This window comes from Taudactylus pleione, unplaced genomic scaffold, assembly GCF_031769625.1.
Source record: "Taudactylus pleione unplaced genomic scaffold, aTauple2 ptg000370l, whole genome shotgun sequence".
In the NCBI taxonomy this organism is placed as follows: Eukaryota; Metazoa; Chordata; class Amphibia; order Anura; family Myobatrachidae; genus Taudactylus; species Taudactylus pleione.
The window spans coordinates 7007213-7028957 of record NW_028284771.1 but is presented as its reverse complement, the minus strand read 5'-3'; the positions used below and the strand labels follow the sequence as shown (position 1 = coordinate 7028957).

The 21745-nt window shown below is 42.5% G+C and overlaps 1 protein-coding gene across 3 annotated transcripts in view; it reads right to left on the bottom strand.

Moving 5' to 3' along the window:
- The window catches only part of MCTP1 (multiple C2 and transmembrane domain containing 1), a 1010275-nt gene that overhangs the window by 426144 nt on the left and 562386 nt on the right, over window positions 1-21745 (bottom strand). For all 3 annotated transcript variants that reach the window (XM_088444636.1, XM_088444637.1, XM_088444638.1), the window contains one exon: window positions 5491-5677. In XM_088444636.1, coding sequence (XP_088300762.1) covers window positions 5491-5677 — 187 coding nt within the window. The remainder of the gene's footprint in view (window positions 1-5490; window positions 5678-21745) is intronic.

Genomic DNA, 21745 nt, shown 5'->3' with positions numbered 1-21745 from the left:
GATAAAGTTTCAACTACACAGCACAATTTTTTTCCGATATCTATTTCCCTAACTAACCACTTTATTTATTGTCCTTTTACTTGGAGGAAATGTTAAAGGGTCCTTTCAGTTGGTAATGTCTGAACTAAATTTGGTAGGAATTGCTGTAGACAGTGGGCCTGATTCAGAGCCGGACGCTCTGACCAGAGCACTCGCTCTGAATCAGGGCCCTCCTACATGAAAATGGAGCGTCCTCCTGGACACTCGCATAGCTGTGGGTGACCACCCACAGCTTATTCGAGCGTCCATGATGATGGTCGCGATGGTCAAGACCATCGTGACCGTCGGGCTTGCGACGGAGACCCTGCGGTAGGGTCTCGCTGCCGCAAGCCCTGGAGTGATTTTGGCTCTATCAGAGCCAAAATCACTCCCACTGACATCACTAGTGATGTCAGTGGGGCCGGTTTCAGATGGTAGGCGTTCCCATGGGAACGCCTCCGTCTGGCAGCCACGCCCCCAGAACTCCCACCAAAGGGGGCGTGCTGTCAATCAACATCGACAGCACGCCCCCTGTCTGAATGACCCCCAGTGTGTGCAGCTTGGCTTCACTCAGCAGATTATTATTTTGTGTTGGTAATAGTGGAGATAGATTGAGGATATTCTGTTAATCTGGAAGTATTTGGGGACATGATGATGACTTAATGGTCATTAAGGTGCAGGTGGTAGAGGGGGGAATAAGTCACCCCAGGATAGTAGATAGTAGGTAGTTTGGTAAGCTGGACTAAGATATAGTATGTTGGAGATGAAGCATTTAAAAGTGTAATTCATAATCTCACACTCAGAATTAATAGGGCGAGAATCAACACTAATCAAACACTAATGCCAATAGTCCATTTTCAAACAATGGCCATTATCATGTGGATTAACTTTGGTCTCAATAAGTATGTTGTCTTTAGGCGGAGCTACTATTGGTAATACCCTTCCTTCCTCAGTTATGTGTTACCGCAGTTGCTTGCTGCACTACTTTATATGGCAGATAAGCTTGCAGTAATGTGTCATAATAGGGAAGTGAAAGGGAGTTGAGAGAAGAGAAGACTACCATACCTGCCCAGTGTCCTACACAGTAAGGAACATTGTATTGGCCTCTTGCTAGCAGAGCAGAATAGATGTCATCCAATCTCTTCTGCAAGAAGAGGGTTCTAGTATCTCTCCCTGTTGCATGTGTGATGTATAGTAAATGTCTGGCCTTTGCCATGTGGAGATGATGGACATCCTGCTATAGTGAAGGATAGTCACGGAGGTAAGATAATGAAGACAATAATTAAGTGAGAAACCTAAAAATCTAACTTGAGGGAACAAAGAGACTGTAGGGAAATCTAACATCAGTGATCATGGGTTGTAGCGACGACTAATTAATTAGTAACTCATGGCCGAATTTAACGCGGCTTTTCAGATAGATCAGCACCTTCAGGAACGTATAAGGGACAAATGGTGCAACATAATGACAGTTTTGCCTATCCCTGTCAGATGCACCTGATGCAGCCGATCCTGAGTAATGTGATGGTTTCTCCATATCATCACACTTGTATGGTGCCCCTGCCTCATAATAAAATATAAGCCACGTTTAGCATAAAACAATTTCAGCTGCAATATAATATAGCAACATAAAAATCATTAGTAAAAACCTTTTTCTCAGCTATAAGATGTAAAAGTCCAAATGACAATTCCTTTAACTGTCCTGCTGTAACAAATTACACCAAACTGTAGCAAACTTCCCTAGCATACGGAAAATGTGCATTTTCAAAATAAAATTTAAATATTGTTTTAATATATAGCATTGTATATTTGTATAGTTAATAAAGTTAATTAAAAATAAAAACATTACCAGGAATTCTTAGCAAACTTTTCTAACAACATTATTATAATATCCAAGAACAACACCACAAACATAACAGCATGTGCAGCGATAGACGTCTCATTGTTATCTGTGTATCTTCCTACAGTCCACAGAAGCAGAAATGCGCTTCATTTTCCGGTACTTGTGAAAGGAGTTTTTATCTTTGCTGTGTGTGATTTTGATATGTTCCAGACTAAAGTGCTCAGTAAACAAGACACCAGAGAGAAAGCTGAAAGGAGAGAAAATCTCTAACAACCAACAACTTGAAATTAAAGCATTGACCTAGAAATGGAAGTTGTTACGTTTGAAACTCAGCGCTAGATCTACATGACTCGGGTTATTGACACTCTGCTCTTGTCCCATACTCATGATGATAACCCATGGAGCAGCGTCTCGGCTGCAAATGCCTTGTAGCTATCCCACTCCCTCTGCTTGTGCCATTTCAATATAGGAGGAGGCGAAGGGCATTAAAACCTTCCAGGCATGATTTCTCTCATAATATTACGGCTTCAACTATCTAAATACACTACCTTCAGTCTCCATTAGTTTTCTGAATAAAAGGTTTTGTTTAGCAGTGCTAAGTCACCTCTATTAAAGTGTGTTTATGATAACGTTATTGGTGTATGAGTTGTACAAGCATTAGCAGACAGCTGATTCAGTGGAGATAGCCTGAATAAATTTACTGAGGCGCACATCCAGCTAATCTGTTTGAAGAATATTGTACGGCATTAGAACCAGCACTTCATGTTAACTGCACTGACTGATAAGGTACATCTTTATTAAATTCAGTTATTGAAAGGATTCCAGTCAGGGAATAGGAATATTTTATAATCTACAAGAAAAATTAAGCGTCTCTTTGTTGGGCAGAGTTTGGTTTAATGGCTGAGTGTCTAGAGAAGCCTTCTAAACACCTGCAGTATTGTACAATAAAAGCTTTGTGATATTAAGTGGAAATAGCTCTTTCTCTCCTCTCGCAAGCGTACTTTTTTGTGATAATATCCACAGCCAAACACTGGTATTAGAGCTCCACTCTCTGCCCTTCAAGTAGAACTGCTGATAGCCGCCTGCTGCACTGGCTGCTTGCTGGATGACAGGTCACTGAACATTAATTATTAACAGCTGGACATCAGTCTAGGGCTAGGCTTTTACTGATATTTAAATATTTATTTCTAGGCATGTGTGTAAATAGAATTATAGGTGAAATGCACCTTATACAATTATTAACAAAAGTGTGTGTATATGTTTATATATATATATATATATATATATATATATATATATATATGGAAAGATAAAGCCAGCATGCCATACTAAATTGTACCACTTGCCCTGGTGCCTTCCGTGGTAAGAGAATACCTCAGGTATAACAGCGCCATTAACGGGTCTTGCAATGAAGAATCGCTCAACAATTTTGTGTAACTTGTTCACATCGATATATACACATCGATCAGGGTGTATATGGTTTACATACTGCATAGCATATGTGATTATGTGTGGTGAAAAATATATATTATACATAGTATATTTCATGCGTGTGTGATTCTGTGTGTTTGTGTTATTGATTTATTAAACTTCTATCGTCAGATGATAGATGTGACCCATAAACTTAAATTAAACTTAACTAAAATAAACACAGGAGACCAAGTTATGCCATTTAAATTAATTGGTCAGCTTTATTTGGTTACAAAGGTAGACATGGTGGCAGGAGAAAGAACGGCAACTAACCAGCGTCCACTTGTCTTAGGCCGGAAGTAAATCACAACTTGTGAGGGCCAACTATCCCAGACAAGGGTAGGGTGATCTTAAAAACTTGCAAGGGCCAACTATCCCTTTCAGAGCAAGTGATGCGGCCCCAACACCCATGCCAATGCACCATTCATCCTGCTCGGTCGAGAGGTGCCGCTGACCCCAATAGGGTGAAATCAGCCTATCAGTGCATTGAAGGGGTGCGCACCGCTATTACTGCTGCAAGATGGACACTTCAATATTGCCGGTCTTTCCCTGCCAATGAAATAAAGCCGACACAAGACACAAGAGGGTAGGGAGGGTGGGAGATCAATTCAAAAGAGGCAGATTTTACCACAGTAGATTCTCTACCCCTCTCCCTAACTCCGCCCCTAACCTAACGTCCTATCGCATCTGCCTATAACTGTAAACAAACATTTTTAACTTTATTAACCCCTCTATCCTTGACTAGAAGTTTATGTGCCGTCGGCTCTATTCCTAACCTCCGTTATATTTTCATGCACTGCTGTACAATCTCAGAACAAGGCAATACATAATCTTTCACGGACATCTCAGCACATATATCGATATATATAGATATATATACAGTATATATATATATTCTCTAAATATTTAATATATTTATGTTACAGACTCAAAAGTTCACTAAAACTTAACTATGGGTGACTGCGACATTGGTTTAATATATTTTTCTCACTTTTTGCAGATGTCCACGTGTGCAAATTTTATACTGACTTCATCATGAAGCATCGGTCCTTCATTTTACATTACATATATGTATAATAGTACATATTATTAATTCACCTATAATTTTATTTTATACTACAGGCTGCAATAGTTACTGAAAATGTTGCCAAACAATTTAGAAAGATGTTCCATATGAGGACACAACTTAATTAGTAAAAGGCATGAATAAAAATGCATACATACAAAAAAAAATATATAACATCCCATAAGTGGAAAAAGAAACAATGGCTTAGTGGTATATTATTACATATATCAAATATGGAAGTGTAAATACTGTACAAATAGCCACATGCTTATCTACTGAACATAATTATTACTGAGGGGTCTAGTTACTAATGGTGGCCACACACGGCACAATATACGTTGTATCGGCACGATATAGGTACTATATTGTGCCATGTATGGGCACGTCGATATCATACCTGATATCGTGCTGCGCGCTCCTGCAGTATCGTATATCGCATCCCCAGATCTTCCCGCATGTTCATCTGATCTGGGATGCGATGTACAATCCCATTCAGATGGAGGAGGGGAGCCGGCATATCGTGCAGTCAGCGGGAACCGCACGATTGCCGGCGGTGACAGCACGATCCGTTTGCTGACGGATCGGCAGTCACACTACACGGTGCCACCTTAAGCTATATTAGAAGATAAAGTGAACGGTGATAAGGTACCAGCCAATCAGCTCCTAACTGCCATCTCACAGGCTGTGTTTGAAAAATGGCAGTTAGGAGCTGATTGGCTGGTACCTTATCACCGTTCACTTTATCTCCTAACACAGCTTAGTAAATCGACCCCTGAATGTATTAATTCTATTAAAAAATACCTATTGATGAATTTGCTTTACCATAAAATGATTTAATTCTCTGTGGTTCATCTTTTATTAAAATATTAATGCAACCTTCTTTACTGGTTAATTTTTTCACAAGCGATAATTTAAGGTTTTTATTATTGCAATACATGTTGCAATTCATATAGCTGTGTAAATATAAGGCATTACATTTATTATAGATCTGCTGCTGCAGCTGAAAGTTTTTATGCTCTTAAACTACAGTTTGTCCAATCTGTGTTTATTAGGCAGCAAAATGACATTTTATAGTCAGCTAATTGGTATTACATACGTATCTCCGCAGAATTTCCTCACGCTCTTTTTGATCCTCCAAGCAGCTGACAGAGAGGTCGGAGACACTGATGGCAGCTGAAGCTGTCAGCGTCACTAGAAGAACCAGACAACCTTCCCCTTCTTCCAAATTCAGCTTCAGTTTGTGAGTTTGCTCTTTGCTTAAAGCCGACAGGTCAATCTGGCACCTAAAAACAAATGTTTGGAATCAGCAAGTGGCTCTTATCCAATGAGATAATCAGAGCCTAGTGTAATAACCTGTATACAGCCAGCAGGAGAAAGGGGGAATAAGACGTATATTTCCAATCTCTCTAGCCTTAGCATGATTCAGATACTAATACCGCAGCCCAACATAAATGTACTTATTTCTATTTATTATCAGTTATTTATATAGCGCACACATAACACACACACACACACACACACACACACACACACACACACACAAGGAGCACCTGGGGGAAAACCACACAAGCATGGGGACTCTGGGCCTGATTCAGAGCCGGACGCTATTTGCGGACGGTCGTTCCAAAAAAGGGGCCGGCTATTTAAATTGAGCGTTCACTCTTTGCGGTTTGTTGACGCCTCTATGTCTGAGAGAGCGAATGAAAAATGCACTCGCTATTTTGTAAAGACGCCCCTTTGCCGTTCGCATCACACGTCATCTCCGGTACTTATTAGATTAATTGGGTACATCGAAAGGCATCTGAACTGCTCGCAGTGCTTGTGGTAGGTTTTTCTTACCGCTATAACTGCGAGCAGTTCAGGCTAAAAGACAACCAAGTGACGTGGTCGATGACGCTCCTTTACTAATTATGCACTACCATTAAATGCCCTTTTGACCGTTAGGCACGCCTGCGTTCGGATCTCCACTCCCCCGTTTTCAAGCACCTTCCCCTGTTACCACCCACAAACGCCTCATCCTGTCACTCAAATTAGCAGGCACTCGCTGTTTTGCGAGCGCACGATGACCCATACGCATGCGCAGTTGTGCGAACATCGCTCAGAGCGAACGAGCGGCCGCTTACGAGCGGCTCTGAATCAGGCCCTATATACCAACTCCACACAGTTAAGGTGCGTTAACACTAGACGATGTGCACACGATGCAATATCGTGAGATTTCCCTTGAACTCTCCTCGGCAGCTCCACGGCACTCCAGTACACAATATGGTGCTAAAAAGTGACCAATCTCACTTAAGATCTATTGTGCACAAAATCTATCTCTTGCACAAAATCGTGTATGAGATTGGCAAATCTTACCTGCAGTAGGCAAGATCTGAAGATGTGATGTACGACCAGCGGGTACGCGCATCGGCATCGTGATCATGAGTGGACACTCACGATTTGGACATATTTTACACGATTTGTCGCTCCGATGCGTTGAAATCGGACAAATCATGTATAATATCGTCTAGTGTGTACGCACCTTTAGAGGTATGGTGGAAATCGAACCCAAGATCTCAGTGCTGTGATGCAGCAATGCTAATCATTATACCAACCTTGCTGCCACCACTTAGACAGGCATCAGCAGAAACTGAAAAACACCTTCATTTCAGGGTGTAGAGCAGGGGTGGGGAACCTTTTTTCTACCGAGGGCCATTTGGATATATGTAACATAATTTGCAGGCCTGGTGCATGCCACGCCTCCTCAGTGTGATGTCACACGGGGGTGGGGCCACAATCATCAGTGATTACAGCAATGCCCGAAGCATCCTGAGGTGTAAGGGCAGCGGTGTGACCATATGAAGCGTCCTAAGGACGCTCCAGGCGGCTCTGCTGCATAGATTCTGGCTGCTGGCTGCAGGGTGCCATGAGGCTAGCAGAAAAAACTCAGAGGGTCAGACCAAATGATTCCACGGGCCTTATACGACCCCCGGGCCTGAGGTTCCCCATCCCTGGTGTAGAAGATACAGCAAAGTTCTTGCCCATTTCTGTTATACATAAGAGGAGGTGGCTTTTCAGCACTGTGGTCTGGGAAAACAGAGCATGTATGTAAAATGGTATGCAGTTATGAGACCTCTCAATACCGACAGCATAATCCCAGGAAGGGATCTAACATAGGCATCGAAATGCCGACGCCTATGTTAATCCCGACGCCGGGACCCTGACAGGAACCCGGACCGATCGTCCAAAGCCAGCGGTAAGTATGTATGTAGCTGGAGATGGGGGGGTTATGTTTAGGGCACCCCGGTGGGACTTAGGGTTAGGCCCCCCCCGGGGAGGGTTAGGCTAGGGGAAGGGGGGGTTTAGGTTGAGGCACCCCCCCGGGAGGGTTAGGTTTAGGCACTTACGATGGTTAGGCTCTAAGGGGGGAGGTGAGGCGCCCCTAAAAGAGGGTTAGGGTTAGTAGGGGGGGGGAGAGGGTTAGGAATACTTAACTTACCTCCGCTGTCGGGATCTTGTGCATCGGGCTGCTGGCGTCGGGATTTGAACTGCCGGGCTGACCTATTCCATTTAAAATATATACTTTATATACGAACATGGAGCACACTCCACTGCTGGCTCTGTGTAATCTCTCTTATCTGCATATGCTCGTGGCAGTCCCAGAACTAGATGCAGTGTTTGTTGAATTCAGACTTGCATCACAAAGTGCTCACATATTTTATCCCAGGGAACAACACAATGCTTTCTTGCCCGCAGGAGGCAGAATAGTCTCCAAGATATGCTCTCTGAAGTGTTTTGTGGGGTATCACGCCGAGAGATACGTATGTCTGATATGCTCATTTTAAGCAAGTCCATATCTTACAAAAAAAATTACAAATCCCCAGTGATTTCATGTTTGTTAATGATGATGATGAGTTCTGACTGATACGCTTTTTAATAAGGTATCTCCATTCAAGTCCCAAGTACGTACAGCAGGTAAAGTATGAATAAACACATGAGGAAGTTATCTGCAAGTTATCACTTAGCTCACAGATGTTCCACCCGGTCATGAAAGTCTCTGACCAATTATAGGAGAAGAGGCCGAGCACTACCGCAATATGAACAGGGAGTGTTTTACAGTCAGTTGCTTTATTGTCCTCTTAATTGACAAAAAAAGTAAAATAATGCATGCATATAGCCATCAATAAAACACTGCAACTTATTAGGAAGGGTGAGTATTAAGTTAATTTAGCAAAAAATGATTGAGGCTAGATAGGAACATGACATTAATTGCGAAGGAGTATCCTAGGAGTCCACTATGCAAACAATCCAATCAGTGCAGACATGAAAACTGGTCATGAGCTGATACTCTGATGTACAACATAATCTAACAGAGACGTACTTGTACAATTTGTGTTTTACATTATGATATGTCTGGCTTCCATCAATATTCTTCACTGACTTAACTATATCAGCGACTTTTATTTTTAATTTCTATTGGATACGACACAAAGATACTTGCTGGACAGAGCTGTGTCATACCAAAAGGCAACATATATAAGCAACGCCATTAGAAAAAGTTGCACAGGGGTATGCGCAAGTCCATAAAATGTAGTGATTTGATGACATGACCTTAAAGGTGGGACCACCATCAACTATGTTTAGAATTTGATTATATAGATGTTTTTGGTTCTGATTATCCCTTTGGCATTAAATTATAAATAGTCGAGAAATACTATACTGTACTAGCAGGAACACACATACATAGAAACTAAGGGCCTGATTCAGACCCACTCCCTCCTTTGCTTACCCTACAGCTTTGCGAGCGGCCTAGAGGCCGAAACTTAAAAAGGAAAAAAAGCAAATAGCGAGCGCCTCTGAATCAGACCCTAACTTCTATATGCACAGAACAGACCACTGTAATGTTCACTCTTTAATGTGAATTGCAGGAAAGTAAACATCCTAATGGCAAATGCGTGGTTTGTGTGTAAGTCACATAACCTTAAATAAACCTAAATAAAATAATGACACAGAGCCAGAAATTGGCATTAAAAAGTTTAGCTATTTATTGAAAAGATCAACATGTTAAAGACTATATGGTGGCAAGAAAGAACGGCCAATAATCAGCCTAGCCCAGCAATGCACCAACACAAGCACACAGCATGTATTACGGACGGAGTTCGCTCTATGGGTGCTGGCAACACAACACCAATTCAACCTTGCAACATAACAAGTCTCCCGGTATGGTGTAATGCTGTCCCCTAGGGGTGGTTCAGACTTCAATCATGATGAATGCACCCAAAAAAACAGATCAACTGCACCCGCGCTGACTACTCTGCCGTTCTTTCTCGTCAAAGCGAGACTCTGAGTACAGACCCGACAACCGACCACCATACATCTCCCTAAACTAATGTAACAAAACACCTACATATCTTGTCAATGAACAGAGGCATGCAATTTTCAGACAAATTAACTCCATCATCGCAGTACAAATGGAAATAATGATACCAAATCAAGGGATGCCACACAACTGTGCCATCAATGACTAAAATAAATGTATTAACAGTCGCATTAACTTTTTTCCTGGCCTCATCTAATGCTACAAAATCATGACCTCTAGGCCAATACAATCTAGGCACTATACAAGACTATTCAAGACCAAACACAAAGGCAAGAAGGCCAGACCCTCATAAGGAGGCAGATATAATCAATTATAGTTAATCTCAACTCCAATTAAATCTGGACACCAATGTTATTACCACCAACATATTTAGGCAGACCAAAAAGTTCTACTGCTATCAGTAACTTCCCCTTCAAAGAAGCCCAACAAAGGCCATGATGACCCAACCATCTAACTCTATAAGCCCTTGAAAAAGCAAGGAACTACAAGCAGAGGCAGATTTTCCTGCCCCAAAAAATTAACAAATGGGCAATAATCCAAACATCACAAGAGTCAAAGTGAACACCTAGAAAAGGGGTGAAGGAAAAATTGAAATAATTGATTAATAATGTTGAAAAAAAGATAAAAACACAAAAGGGAAATTGAAGGTGTGTGATGGGGAGGGGCAGGATTTGAGGCAAGGAAAAAAAAAACAGTAAAATGGTGAGAGATTTAAAAACAAAAAAAATCCTGTTAAGGGGCTCAGAATATATATTCATCTTTAAAGGTCGAATTTAAGTTTTATGTCCATCAATTTAGGAAAAATTTTAAATATCTCAAAACTCCCTCTGCTAAAGAGGCGAGTAAGAATTACCGAGTAAGGAAGACAAGGTAAACAAAACAAAGGCACAAACAATGACAGAGAAATAAAAAAAAGTCAAACATTAATTAGAATATTAGGGGCGAATGTAGAGCTTATAACAAGCCGGCTTCTATCAGCCGAGTGCCATAATATGAGATGAGGAAAACCCGGCAGATGCCCAGATCCAAAATAAATGGGTAACAAAGTCACGAGGTGAGAGTCTGATTAATGATAAACAATGTCTAAAAACCCGGCCAAATTGGTATTTTGTTAATTGTGTACTATCCTCATAGATCAATCACACAACATCAACAGCTGGTTGAACAGACAAATAGGCATGAACCATAGCCACCGAACAGATCTGAGGGTCCTTAGTCACAGCCACGAAAATCCAACAACCCTTACCTAACTGATCCATCTTAGGGGTATATTTACTAAAGTGTGGGATTTTAGAAGTGAAGATGTTGCTTATAGCAACCAATCAGATTCTAGCTATTATCTTATAGAAGATGCTAGATAAGTGTTAAGCAGAATCTGATTAGTTGCTATGGGCTACATCTCCACTTCTAAAAACCAGCACTTTAGTAAATATGCCCTTGGAGTGATGGATCCTGCATAACTCCAAACCATGGTCTTACAGGGGGCAAACAGCTATGAAATTCTAAAAGCACCATGGAAAGCCATGATGAATGCCAAACAATACAACACCTCAAAATCAGAGGATGCATTGTCCATAGCCGCTGTCACTAACCACAGGAGAAGGTTGAGGTGGTTCAGCCTCCTTCTATCAACAGAAGATGGGGCCAACCAAGCACAAACCCTAACCCTTTTTTTTTTCACTATAAAAAAAGCTCTTAGTAAAATCCAGGAGTCCCTGAACACGGAAAAAGAAAGAGGTACCGGCAAGGGTTTGTGAAACCGATGCCCTAGACCAGCCAGCGACATAGAGCCCCCAAATAAAGCATAGCATCAATGGATGCATACTCTTACCTCTATGCTCACAGCATGAGGTAAACTCTTCCCATTCGGCTCGTGAAGCCTGATAGGATCTCAATGTTCCAGGAGCAAGAGATATATGCGCTAAGCCCTCCATGCCAGCTTGATCACCTGCCAAACATACCAAGAGCTCTGCCAAGGGCAGATCCAAGTCCCTGAACCTAACCCACTGAAATTTGGACAAGGTATCCACTATGCCGTTCTCAGCACTCGGAACATGACAAGCTTTGAAAACAATGTTACACTGAAAACAACGCAACACTAGCTGCGTAAATGACCGCACAACATGCAATAACATAGCCCACTGACGATTAAAAGTGTGCACCACAACATGGTTATCACACCTAAGAATGATGCTCCGGTTACACAGCCGCTTACCACAAATCTCCAAAGCTACAATGATAAGAAAGAGCTACAAGACAAGGAGATCCTTTGTTAAGCCCTCAGAGATACAAGCAACAGGCAAATGGGCCACGCACCAGGACCGATCAAGGTAACAGCTGAACCCTGTGGATCCTGCTGGATCTGTGAATAGTTGCAGCTTTGTATTGGGGATCACAGGGGCAAAGCAGGCAAGAACGCCATTAAAATCTGTTAAAAACTATGCCCAGACAGGCAGGTCTCTCTTCATTTCAGCCAGCAGGTGAATGAAATTATGGGACAGAAAAACCCCTGCTCTCTCCAGTTTACGACAGAAGACGCCACCCATCGGTATAACATAGCATGCAACGTTAAGCACACACAGGTGAGATTGCTGAAATGTAACGGTCCCTGCTGCCAATGCAACCTCTATGGCTTTCTGAAGCTTACCCACTTTATCCAGCACTTTATCTGCAACAGCTTTCAATGGTATCAATTTTGATACCAAGATAAAACAACCATGAAGTCTTACTTCTTCTCTGTCTTACCCTTTGCTAAAGGGACCTCAAATTCCAGAATGGAAAACTACAATTGAGAACATCTGGGGGAATCAGCAGGGCCCACGCAAAGGAAGTAATCAAAATAGTGAGCTATACCACAACCCCTTGTCCCGGTCTCAACAATTCTGATGGAGTGAATTATCCAGTCACCCTCAGTCGTCACCAAACATTTCAACATTCCATTGTACCCTTAAACTGGCACATGGCGATGTCCCCTCCGAAAAAGGGAGTGTGTCTGCAAAGGGTTAGTGGATTTGTCACTTAACGTTCTAAGAGTGCTATGTAACCCGGATGCCTAATGTTTTTGAAGTATTATTAATTGCATTTTTCATGCAAAAATTTGCACTTTTTATCATAACATAACAAAGTAATTTAAAATTCGAAAAGTGTATTTTCCCGCAATAAGTCTAAAAGTCGAAAACTGGCCTCAGCATAAGACCACAATACATTCAAATGTAATAAAAATAATATTTTTAAAACTATTTCAAAGCGATTATATTGTAAAATAAAGTGAGTTCATGGAACAATTATTTTACAATACCAACTGGGGACAATAATAAACAAACTGTGCGAAAATGGACTGACTTATGGGTCAAACTTATATTTTGTATTATTATTTGAGGAAAATATATTTAATTAATTTGGTTGATGCACCTGGATATAACAAAAAAAATAATAATGAAGGATATCAAGTTATCATGTTAAAATGGGTAGTGAAGTAAGTAGTGGGTCATTACTAGGCAGCCAGTGGCACTCTAGCTGCTGTTGAACTGCACATCCCAGCGTGCCCTGCCACAGTTTTAGAATTACCTAACAGCAGAACTGTGGCAAGGCATGCTGGGATGTATAGTTCCACTGCAGTTCGGCGCACACAGTCCCTATTCTGAATTTTCTAAAGTTAGGCGGTATCTTAGTATGAAATCCATGTGTAAAGTGGCATTTTTGCTAAATTTTCACAAAAATAGCATTGATACATCTGCCAATATATACACTCCTGCATTCAAAGGATATACCTCCCAATATTCTAAAATGCCCACCCAGATTGGTGGGAGAGTCAATTATAATTGGGACTCACACATAAATTGGTCGATATGTCTATGTCGAATCTAGACTAAGGTGTATATTTACTAAAGTACTGGCTTTTAGAAGTGGAGATGTTGCCTGTAGCAACCAATCAGATTCTACTTAACATTTATCTAGCATTTTATAACAGATAATAGCTAGAATCTGATTGGTTGCTATGGGCAACATCTTCACTTGTAAAAACCTGCACTTTAGTAAATATACCCCTAAGAGTATCCAGAAACGGGATATAGTCAGTACCCAGCTGCCGCGATGCCGGCGCTGATAGTACCGGCGCCGGAATCCTGACGCCTCTCACAATACCAACACCAGCATCGCAGACGCCAGAATACCGAAGGTAAGTAGCGGGGTGGGGGGGGGTGTTAGGTTTAGGCAATAGGGGTAGGGATAGGGTTAGGCACTAAGGGGGGAGGGTTAGGTTTAGGGTGCGGGGAGGGGGAGGGTAGGTTCAGGCACTAGGAGGGAGGTTAGAGTTAGACACCAAAGAGGGAGGGTTAGGGTAGGGAGAGGGTTAGCATACAGACCAACAAGTATCGGTATGCTAGCCCTGTCGGTATGCCAGTGTCGGGATTCTGACATCCAGCATCCCGACTGCCTGCATTCCATAGCCAACCCTCCAGAAACACCTACTGAGTATGTCTATCTGTGTTCTATTCTAGAAAGGAACCTCCACTACTGTGCCTGTCTGACTTTATTAATGAAAATAGTGGAATAATTTTATCAGCGATAGAATCGCTGGATTGCAGAAAAGAAAGAATAAAAATACCTAGATATAAGAACATGCACATAATAAACAATTTCCTTTGTCAGGCTCAAATCTGTGCACAGTTCTCATTAACCCTCAAATAAAACATGTTGTTGTGGAGATACTGTACTTTTGTCTACAAGGGATAGCTAATGCTTTGTCTGGAGTACTGTCTCGTGGTGATGCCTACACCACAGTTTTCTATTCTTTCCTTACAAAGAGGCGCTACAAAAGCTGTTAAATATGAGCAGAGACAAAATACAAGCAAAATAAAAAGCTACAATGGGCTCTATTTACAAATGTGAACAAAAACAAATAAATAGAGCTCTTGAATACAATGCAATAATTGTATTTTTATATTTTTGCACATGGGTTAGTTAAAAAAGAAATATGCCTCATATAGTCGCCAGCATTTACTATAAAGATGTCATGATTGATTGAAGCTATTTTATGCTGCAAGCAGAAAAACAAGGGCTAAGTGGGTCAAAAAGCTCTTATTGTCTACGATTTGATATGAAAGAATTTCTTCTATTGAATCCAGGAGGGCAGCGGGATAGAGCACAATTACAGGTATGTCAGCTTCCATCCAGATCTATCTAGACTGATGTATTGTTTTGCTTATTTACTAGTAAGGACCAAAGAGAGACAGAGCTGATGGTGGATTAAGACAGAAGGTCATGAAAATTGAAGAACTGACACTCAACCTTAGATCGGCAGCAAAATGAATGACAGTATAAAAAATAACAATGATTTGGATAATCATTTTAACAATAGGGGTATGTAAGCAAATACATTTTTAAATGCACATACAGTACAAAACTATCAGGAGTGTAAGGTGTTGGATGTTGTCCTCCATGTATAAAAGATAATCACTATCAGTGTGTTTCAATACTCTAGTTAAAAACGGGATGTCACTTATTTCAGTAAATATAGTATTGGCATATTGCACGGGTACCGGACTGTAGATAGACAGTAATTAGTTAGACAATGTTTAGATCGACCCCAGTTGTTAGACAGTCAATACATCGACAGGTACAAAAGGTCGACACACTAAAGGTTGACATGTAAGAAGGTCGACAGGGTTAAAAGGTCGACATGAAAATGGTCGACACAAAAATGATCGACTTTTTTTTTTTAGGTTTAGGCACTTAAGATGAGCCAGTGTCCAACTTCATTCCCTACCATCCAACGTCATTCCCTATCATCCAAGTGGGCATGGAGGGGGAATAAATCCATGTGGCGAGCAGCGTGGCGAGCGCAGCGAGCCCGCAAAGGGCCGAATGGTATTTACGCAAAAAAACATTAAAACAAATGTGTCAATCATTTTCGTGTCGACCTTTTACATGGCGACCTTTTGACCCTGTCGACCATTTGCACATGTCGACCTTCTTACATGTCGACCTTTAGTGTGTCGACCTTTTGTGCCTGTCGACCTTTTGTACCTGTCGATCTATTGACTGTCTAACAACTGGGGTAGATCTAGACATTGTCTAACTAATTTTTGTCTATCTCTTATACCACACCCGTGCTGGGAGCCTGCCTCACCCCCTACTCACTGTAACTCTCCCCTCACTACACTAAGCTTCAGTGTCCATTGGTTCTCCTACCTGCCTCACTGTGTTTTCTATTGCTGCTGTTGATGACTGACTCCATCTCTAAACACTGCAGTGCACTTCCTGGTCACATGACATATCCAAGGTGTCCATCAGTGCTCAAGGCACGTCCCCCCATACTCCGAGGCATGCCTATATTAGCTCTCTTTCTGTGCTGCTTACTGTACTGTGGTGTGGACCCACCCCCTGCTCTGCAAGCAGTGTCTGATTATGCAGAGGCGAGGCAGAGCTGTTGTTGCCACATCTCTCATCTGCCAGCAGTTCCAGGGAGCTCCACAAAGCTGGTGAGTGAGGCTTGCTCTCCTCCAATGAACACCAAGAACCAATTTCTGTTCAGGTAACACAAGTGGTAACTACAACTTATGGGTGATATGGCTGGTTGGCCTTTATTTAATTTAACCAGTGAAGTAAATACAAGGGGGGAGGTAGAGTATAATGGAGCACAGCATATTGCTGGTCACATGTGGCTTGACGGACTAATGCCATGGCTAGCTGAAGACAGCTCAGTCTCAATTCGCAATTCTGTAAGCAGGGCCGTAACTAGGGTAGTGCGGCCTGTGCCATGGCACAGGGCACTGCAGGGCAGGGGGCGCTGTTTGCATATGCATTAAAACAATAAGCTCTAGAGGGGTAATCTCTGGTAGGCAGGCTCTACTCGCACCTCCATAGGCTGTGAGCACAATCTGCCTTCTGTAGTTAATCCGCAGAAGCAGCTAGAACGGGCTCCAAAAAGCCACATGTAGGGCGGGATGTACTAAGCATCACATCCGCGATGCGGTACATCCCTCCTCTCATCAGGTACATACTGCAGTTGATTACCACAGTATAGGGCAGATGTATCAGCTCCCGCCTGTCATTTTTCAAACACAACCTGTAACATAACAGTTAGGAGCTGAGTGGCTGGTCATTTTTCACTCTGCAATTTATCACTTTCCAGAGTCACTGATCGGCTTGGAGACAAAAGGCAAAGACTACAGGTGGCATGAATAGTGTTAAGAGAAGAACTAGAGGAATGAGAGATCTAACATACTATGGGGAGGTGTGAACAGTTGATGGTGAACTGGGAAAAAGGGACAAGAGCGGAGAGGTATGTAGGCTTTAATAAAAAGGTGTGTTATGAGTGCACAGCATTTGAAGCTATTGAAATTGGTAGAAATCTAACTTGGCGAGGGAGTGAGTTTCAGAGGAAGGAAATAGAATGTAAGAAGGTGTGCATTAGAGGAAATAACAAAGGTGGAAGTGAAGGGACGAGAAAGGGAAGGGGTGTGAACAGCAATGAGGTTGTCTCTAGTACACTGTGTCAAATACGTAGGTTAAAATAAGAGATAAAAACATAAAAAATGGAGAAGTGACTGCTACGTGCCGGGTGTGTTGGAATATGTAGGTAACCTACTCCTTTGCAGTCAGCTGCCAGATAAACTATTTTTTGGGCTCTATTCAACATGTTCATTATCGGGTCCGAACGGACCCCGATAATCAAAGTTCCTACTCGACACGAGTGCTGGAGCAATTCATCATTGCTCCGGCGCGGAGACAGCTTATTCGAAAATCAGCTGTCTCCTCGGAGCAGTGAAATTATTGCACATGCGTGACCTACAGGTCATGCATGCGCACAAGAGACCCGGCATCCGGTGAAAGGAGCCGGACAGTGGCATTGGGATCCAAAAGGATCCCTTTTCGCGTCCCTGGACTCCTTCCCATAGGGAAGGAGCGGGAAACACTCGCCATCTGCAATCAAGATCCGAAAATATTGTATTTTCAGAGCTTGATGAATTCTGTGTGTATGGGGAAAGCGGGCCCTTCCGGTAAGCAGGAGATATCATCAGATGGCGCTGGTTCTCGGATCACCTCTCCTTCCTATGGGAAGAAGTTCCCGGGATGCAAAGAGGTATCCGAGCGGATCCCTTTGCCGCCTCCTCACTACCTCCCTGGCGGCTTTGTGCATGTGTGACCTCGGGTGGAGGAGAGGTAAGCAACGCAGCGACATCTGTAGCTGCGCTACTAATCGTGGGGACATCTACTTTTCGGAGCAACTGTCCCCGCACAGGAGCAATGATGAATTATAAAGTATCCCCCACTGCGAGTTGGATACTTAAGTATCATACCGCCCCCTTTGATGAATGCCCCTTAGAAATAAATACTTTTGCTGTGGGCAACGGCCTGTGGCAGGTAGTTTGAATGATGGTCCTGCAGATTGGAGAAAGCCAGCCAGTCACACACTGAAGCCAGCCTGGCATTGCAGATGAGGGCCAATAGAGAAAACTGGGGGCGGAGCCAAATATGTGTACAGTAAAGGTCTGTGGGGTCTATTTACTAAGCTGTGTTAGGTGATAAAGTGAACGGTGATAAGGTACCAGCCAATCAGCTCCTAACTGCCATATCACAGGCTGTGTTTGAAAAATGGCAGTTAGGAGCTGATTGGCTGGTACCTTATCACCGTTCACTTTATCTCCTAACACAGCTTAGTAAATAGACCCCTGTGTCTATGACGTTGAACTAAATCATAGCCGCGCTGCCGCTCTATGTGTCTGATTCATCACGGATCGCAACTGCAACAGCATACGCAGATCGGTCGATGGTGCGTACTGCGCATGCATATGCACCGCAGTGCGTGAGTTAGCATTGCGATCACACTGTGATCACTCATGCAGAAAGAAAGCTACTGCAGAGTCAGTGATGGGAGGTCAGCGTTTGGGAGTGGTGACGGGGGAGTGGTAGGAGAAACGCAGACGTGTCTGTCCGTTTCAACGGCGTTGCATGGGTGTGTATAAACTAGGTACTGCGACAACATACGCAGCTTGAGTACTCACTGCGTACAACGAGGTTAGAAATTTCTGAGTAAGGTCAGGGCTGCTGTAAATTCTACGTGAGGGGCCGATGTTACTCGATGTTCCCGATTTATACGCAGGACTGCATGGTATTACAGATGTGAGATAGTGGTAGTTGGCGTCTCTATACTGGCTGTGCGACGACTTTGCGATTGCAGTCATTAGCATATTTTCGGTGCGATCGCAATAGCGATCCGTAGTGGATCAGGCCCTACGGCAACAGGCAGCGCGTGGCCCATCCCACCCCAGCCTTCCCCTGCTCAGCGGGCCGAATACGGTTCGTAATTTGCTCACTCCTGGATAAAGGGCTTTATACGAAACAGAGATGCAGTGAAGATGGTTGCATGGGGGAGGCAGACACGAGCAACAAGAAAGGAAAATGAGGTGAACAGCCGTGTGCAGGATAGATGATATATTAAACCTAATTTCATGGAGGTATGTTATATGTGAAACAGAATTTCTTCACCAAACTCTTTGTATCAATTACAATTAGTAAGATAGTAATAGAAAAGCATGTATGTAGATAATGTAAGTTTATATGCATTAAATATGCAAATATCTCAAGAACTGTTAAAAAAAAGCAATATCACACCTTGTAGAAAAAATCCACTTGCACTGAAAGATAGTTGAAAAAAAATCAATGTAATTTTAAAGATAAACATGGATATTTTCTCACCAATAACTTCTGACATAAAGTCATCCATATTGGATTGCAAATAACTGCAGCTAAATCAGAATTGCATGACACAGGATTTACTTATCCCAGAGGTTCAGAGACACAACTTGCTCCCAGACAGCACTCATTCATGGCAATTTATTGCACTTGTCAGGAGGCAATTTGTTCACATTACCACTATGCATAAAGGTGTAACAATCATATGGATTATTCACTGATTAGATGTAGGTGGCACAAACACAATGTGGTCACAAAACCATAGGTGACAAGAAAGTCCAATAATTACATGGAGATTAAAATCGTATCACCTTGCCTTGATATGATATTCCTAATGACATTTACATTCCCTTCTCAACTGTGCAAGATTATTTCATCAATTCTTAAGTCACAATATTGCCCTAGGTAAAGTAAAACATATATTGCTGCTTAACTGTTGACATAATTAGACTTTTTCCATGACACGTCTTATGGAACATCACCATTTTGCATTAAGATATTGAAATTAAAACATGTGGGATGCTAAATGTTTTTTTAAATGTTATTGATTCAGAACTATTCAAAATAATATATAGTATGGGGTGATGTGCTCCCTACTTTAAATTCTATGTACATTAGAGTGTTTTTATACAGGTCACATGAATCCAAGGTGAATTTCTAGTAGCTGGTGCATTATAATCATACTTGATCATCCTCCTGGAATGTGTAGGAGACTCTTGAATATCAGGTACACTCCAGGGAGTGAAAGGAACCCTCCCAGATCCCTCCTAGTGATCACAGAATTGTGCAGCAGGGTGCGAGGACCCCCGCACTGACACTTGGCCCTACTCCCTGGGATCAATGAGGTTAGGCGGTGAAAGCCCTCTCCTGGTGATCGCAGAATTGTGCAGCAGGGTGCGAGGCCCCTCGCACTGACACTTGGCCCTACTCTCTGGGATCAATGAGGTTAGGCGGTGAAAGCCCTCTCCTAGTGAGAAAGTGACATATTTCTGCAAATTAGGCAGTAATAAGCCCACAGCTATTTGTATTGTGCAGGATACACATTAATAAAATAAAAACAACAATAATCATCCCCAATGTAAATCCTAAGCTTGTCCGGCTCTAACTAAACTTTTAAACTGTCCCTTTCTACTTACAGGGGAAACTAGTGTCCAACCCACAGATAACAAAAATCAAGAAAAGCAAGTTTCCCCAGCTCACAGGTCAAAGCTATCCCTCTAAGGTTTTACTCTTCCTGGTTTTCATTTGGTATAGCGTCTCAGGGCTGTATTCAATTAGAAGCGAAAAGCTGAGATCCGCGAAAAAGTATCGCCAATTGCGACTTTTCGCCAGGCGGAAACCTATCTCCGAATTCAATTCCATCCGCTTTTTGCGTCAAGTCAATGCAATGTAATAGGCGAAAAAGATTCACCTCTGAATAGCAGGAGAAAAGAAGTGTGACATTTTTATTTTGGGGTGTAAAGGTGAGGAAACCACTCAGAACCCTTAGGACAGCCCCCCAAAGGACAACTGCGTAAAAAAATCCCTAAAAAAGTGAGGAACACCCCAAAAAAGTACTTTGACATTGGGGGCGAAAAAGCACAAAGTGGGGGGACAAGTTCGCAAACTAGCGAAATAAGGTTCTGGGGGTGCTCTAAGAAGGGGTCTAGTGTTTTTGGGATTGCAGGTGCTTTTATGATGGTGGAAATTCGCAATTATTTAAACAATACTTTAGAGACAAAGATGCTAGCACCCATTTTCAGGTACCCCAAAATGGCAGGTCTACTTATTTTCTCCAAAAAATGCAGCTTTATGCCATTCTTCACCACTTGTGCAAATACGCCAATTACTGGCAATTGTACCAACTTAAGTACCCCAAATAGTTGTATTAGGGCTATTCAGGCACAACTACATTGATCCCCAATGTTTCTGCATCTTTTTGGGGGGTTCAGGCTGATTTCCCCGATTCCGACACCACTTTCCGCCTGTTCTGACTTTGTGTGTCACCGTTTTCGCGTCTTTTGGAATTGAATAGGGCGAATCGCGGGTACGCGCACGATAAGTTTCCGCGGCTAAAATATGCGATGTAGGTGAAAAGTCAGGCATGCGAAACTTTATCGCCTACGCAAAACTAACTGAATACGGGCCTCAGTCTGTAAGCCCAGACTCTCTGCTAAATTCACTCCAGGGACCCTTTAACCTAGTTTCCCAGTGTTCCTCTCTCCGTATGTCAACATAATAATACTACCTGTAGCTGTTGTCCCCAGGATTGCCTGCTGCCTCCCCCCCTCTTGACCTCAAAACAGATTCCGCA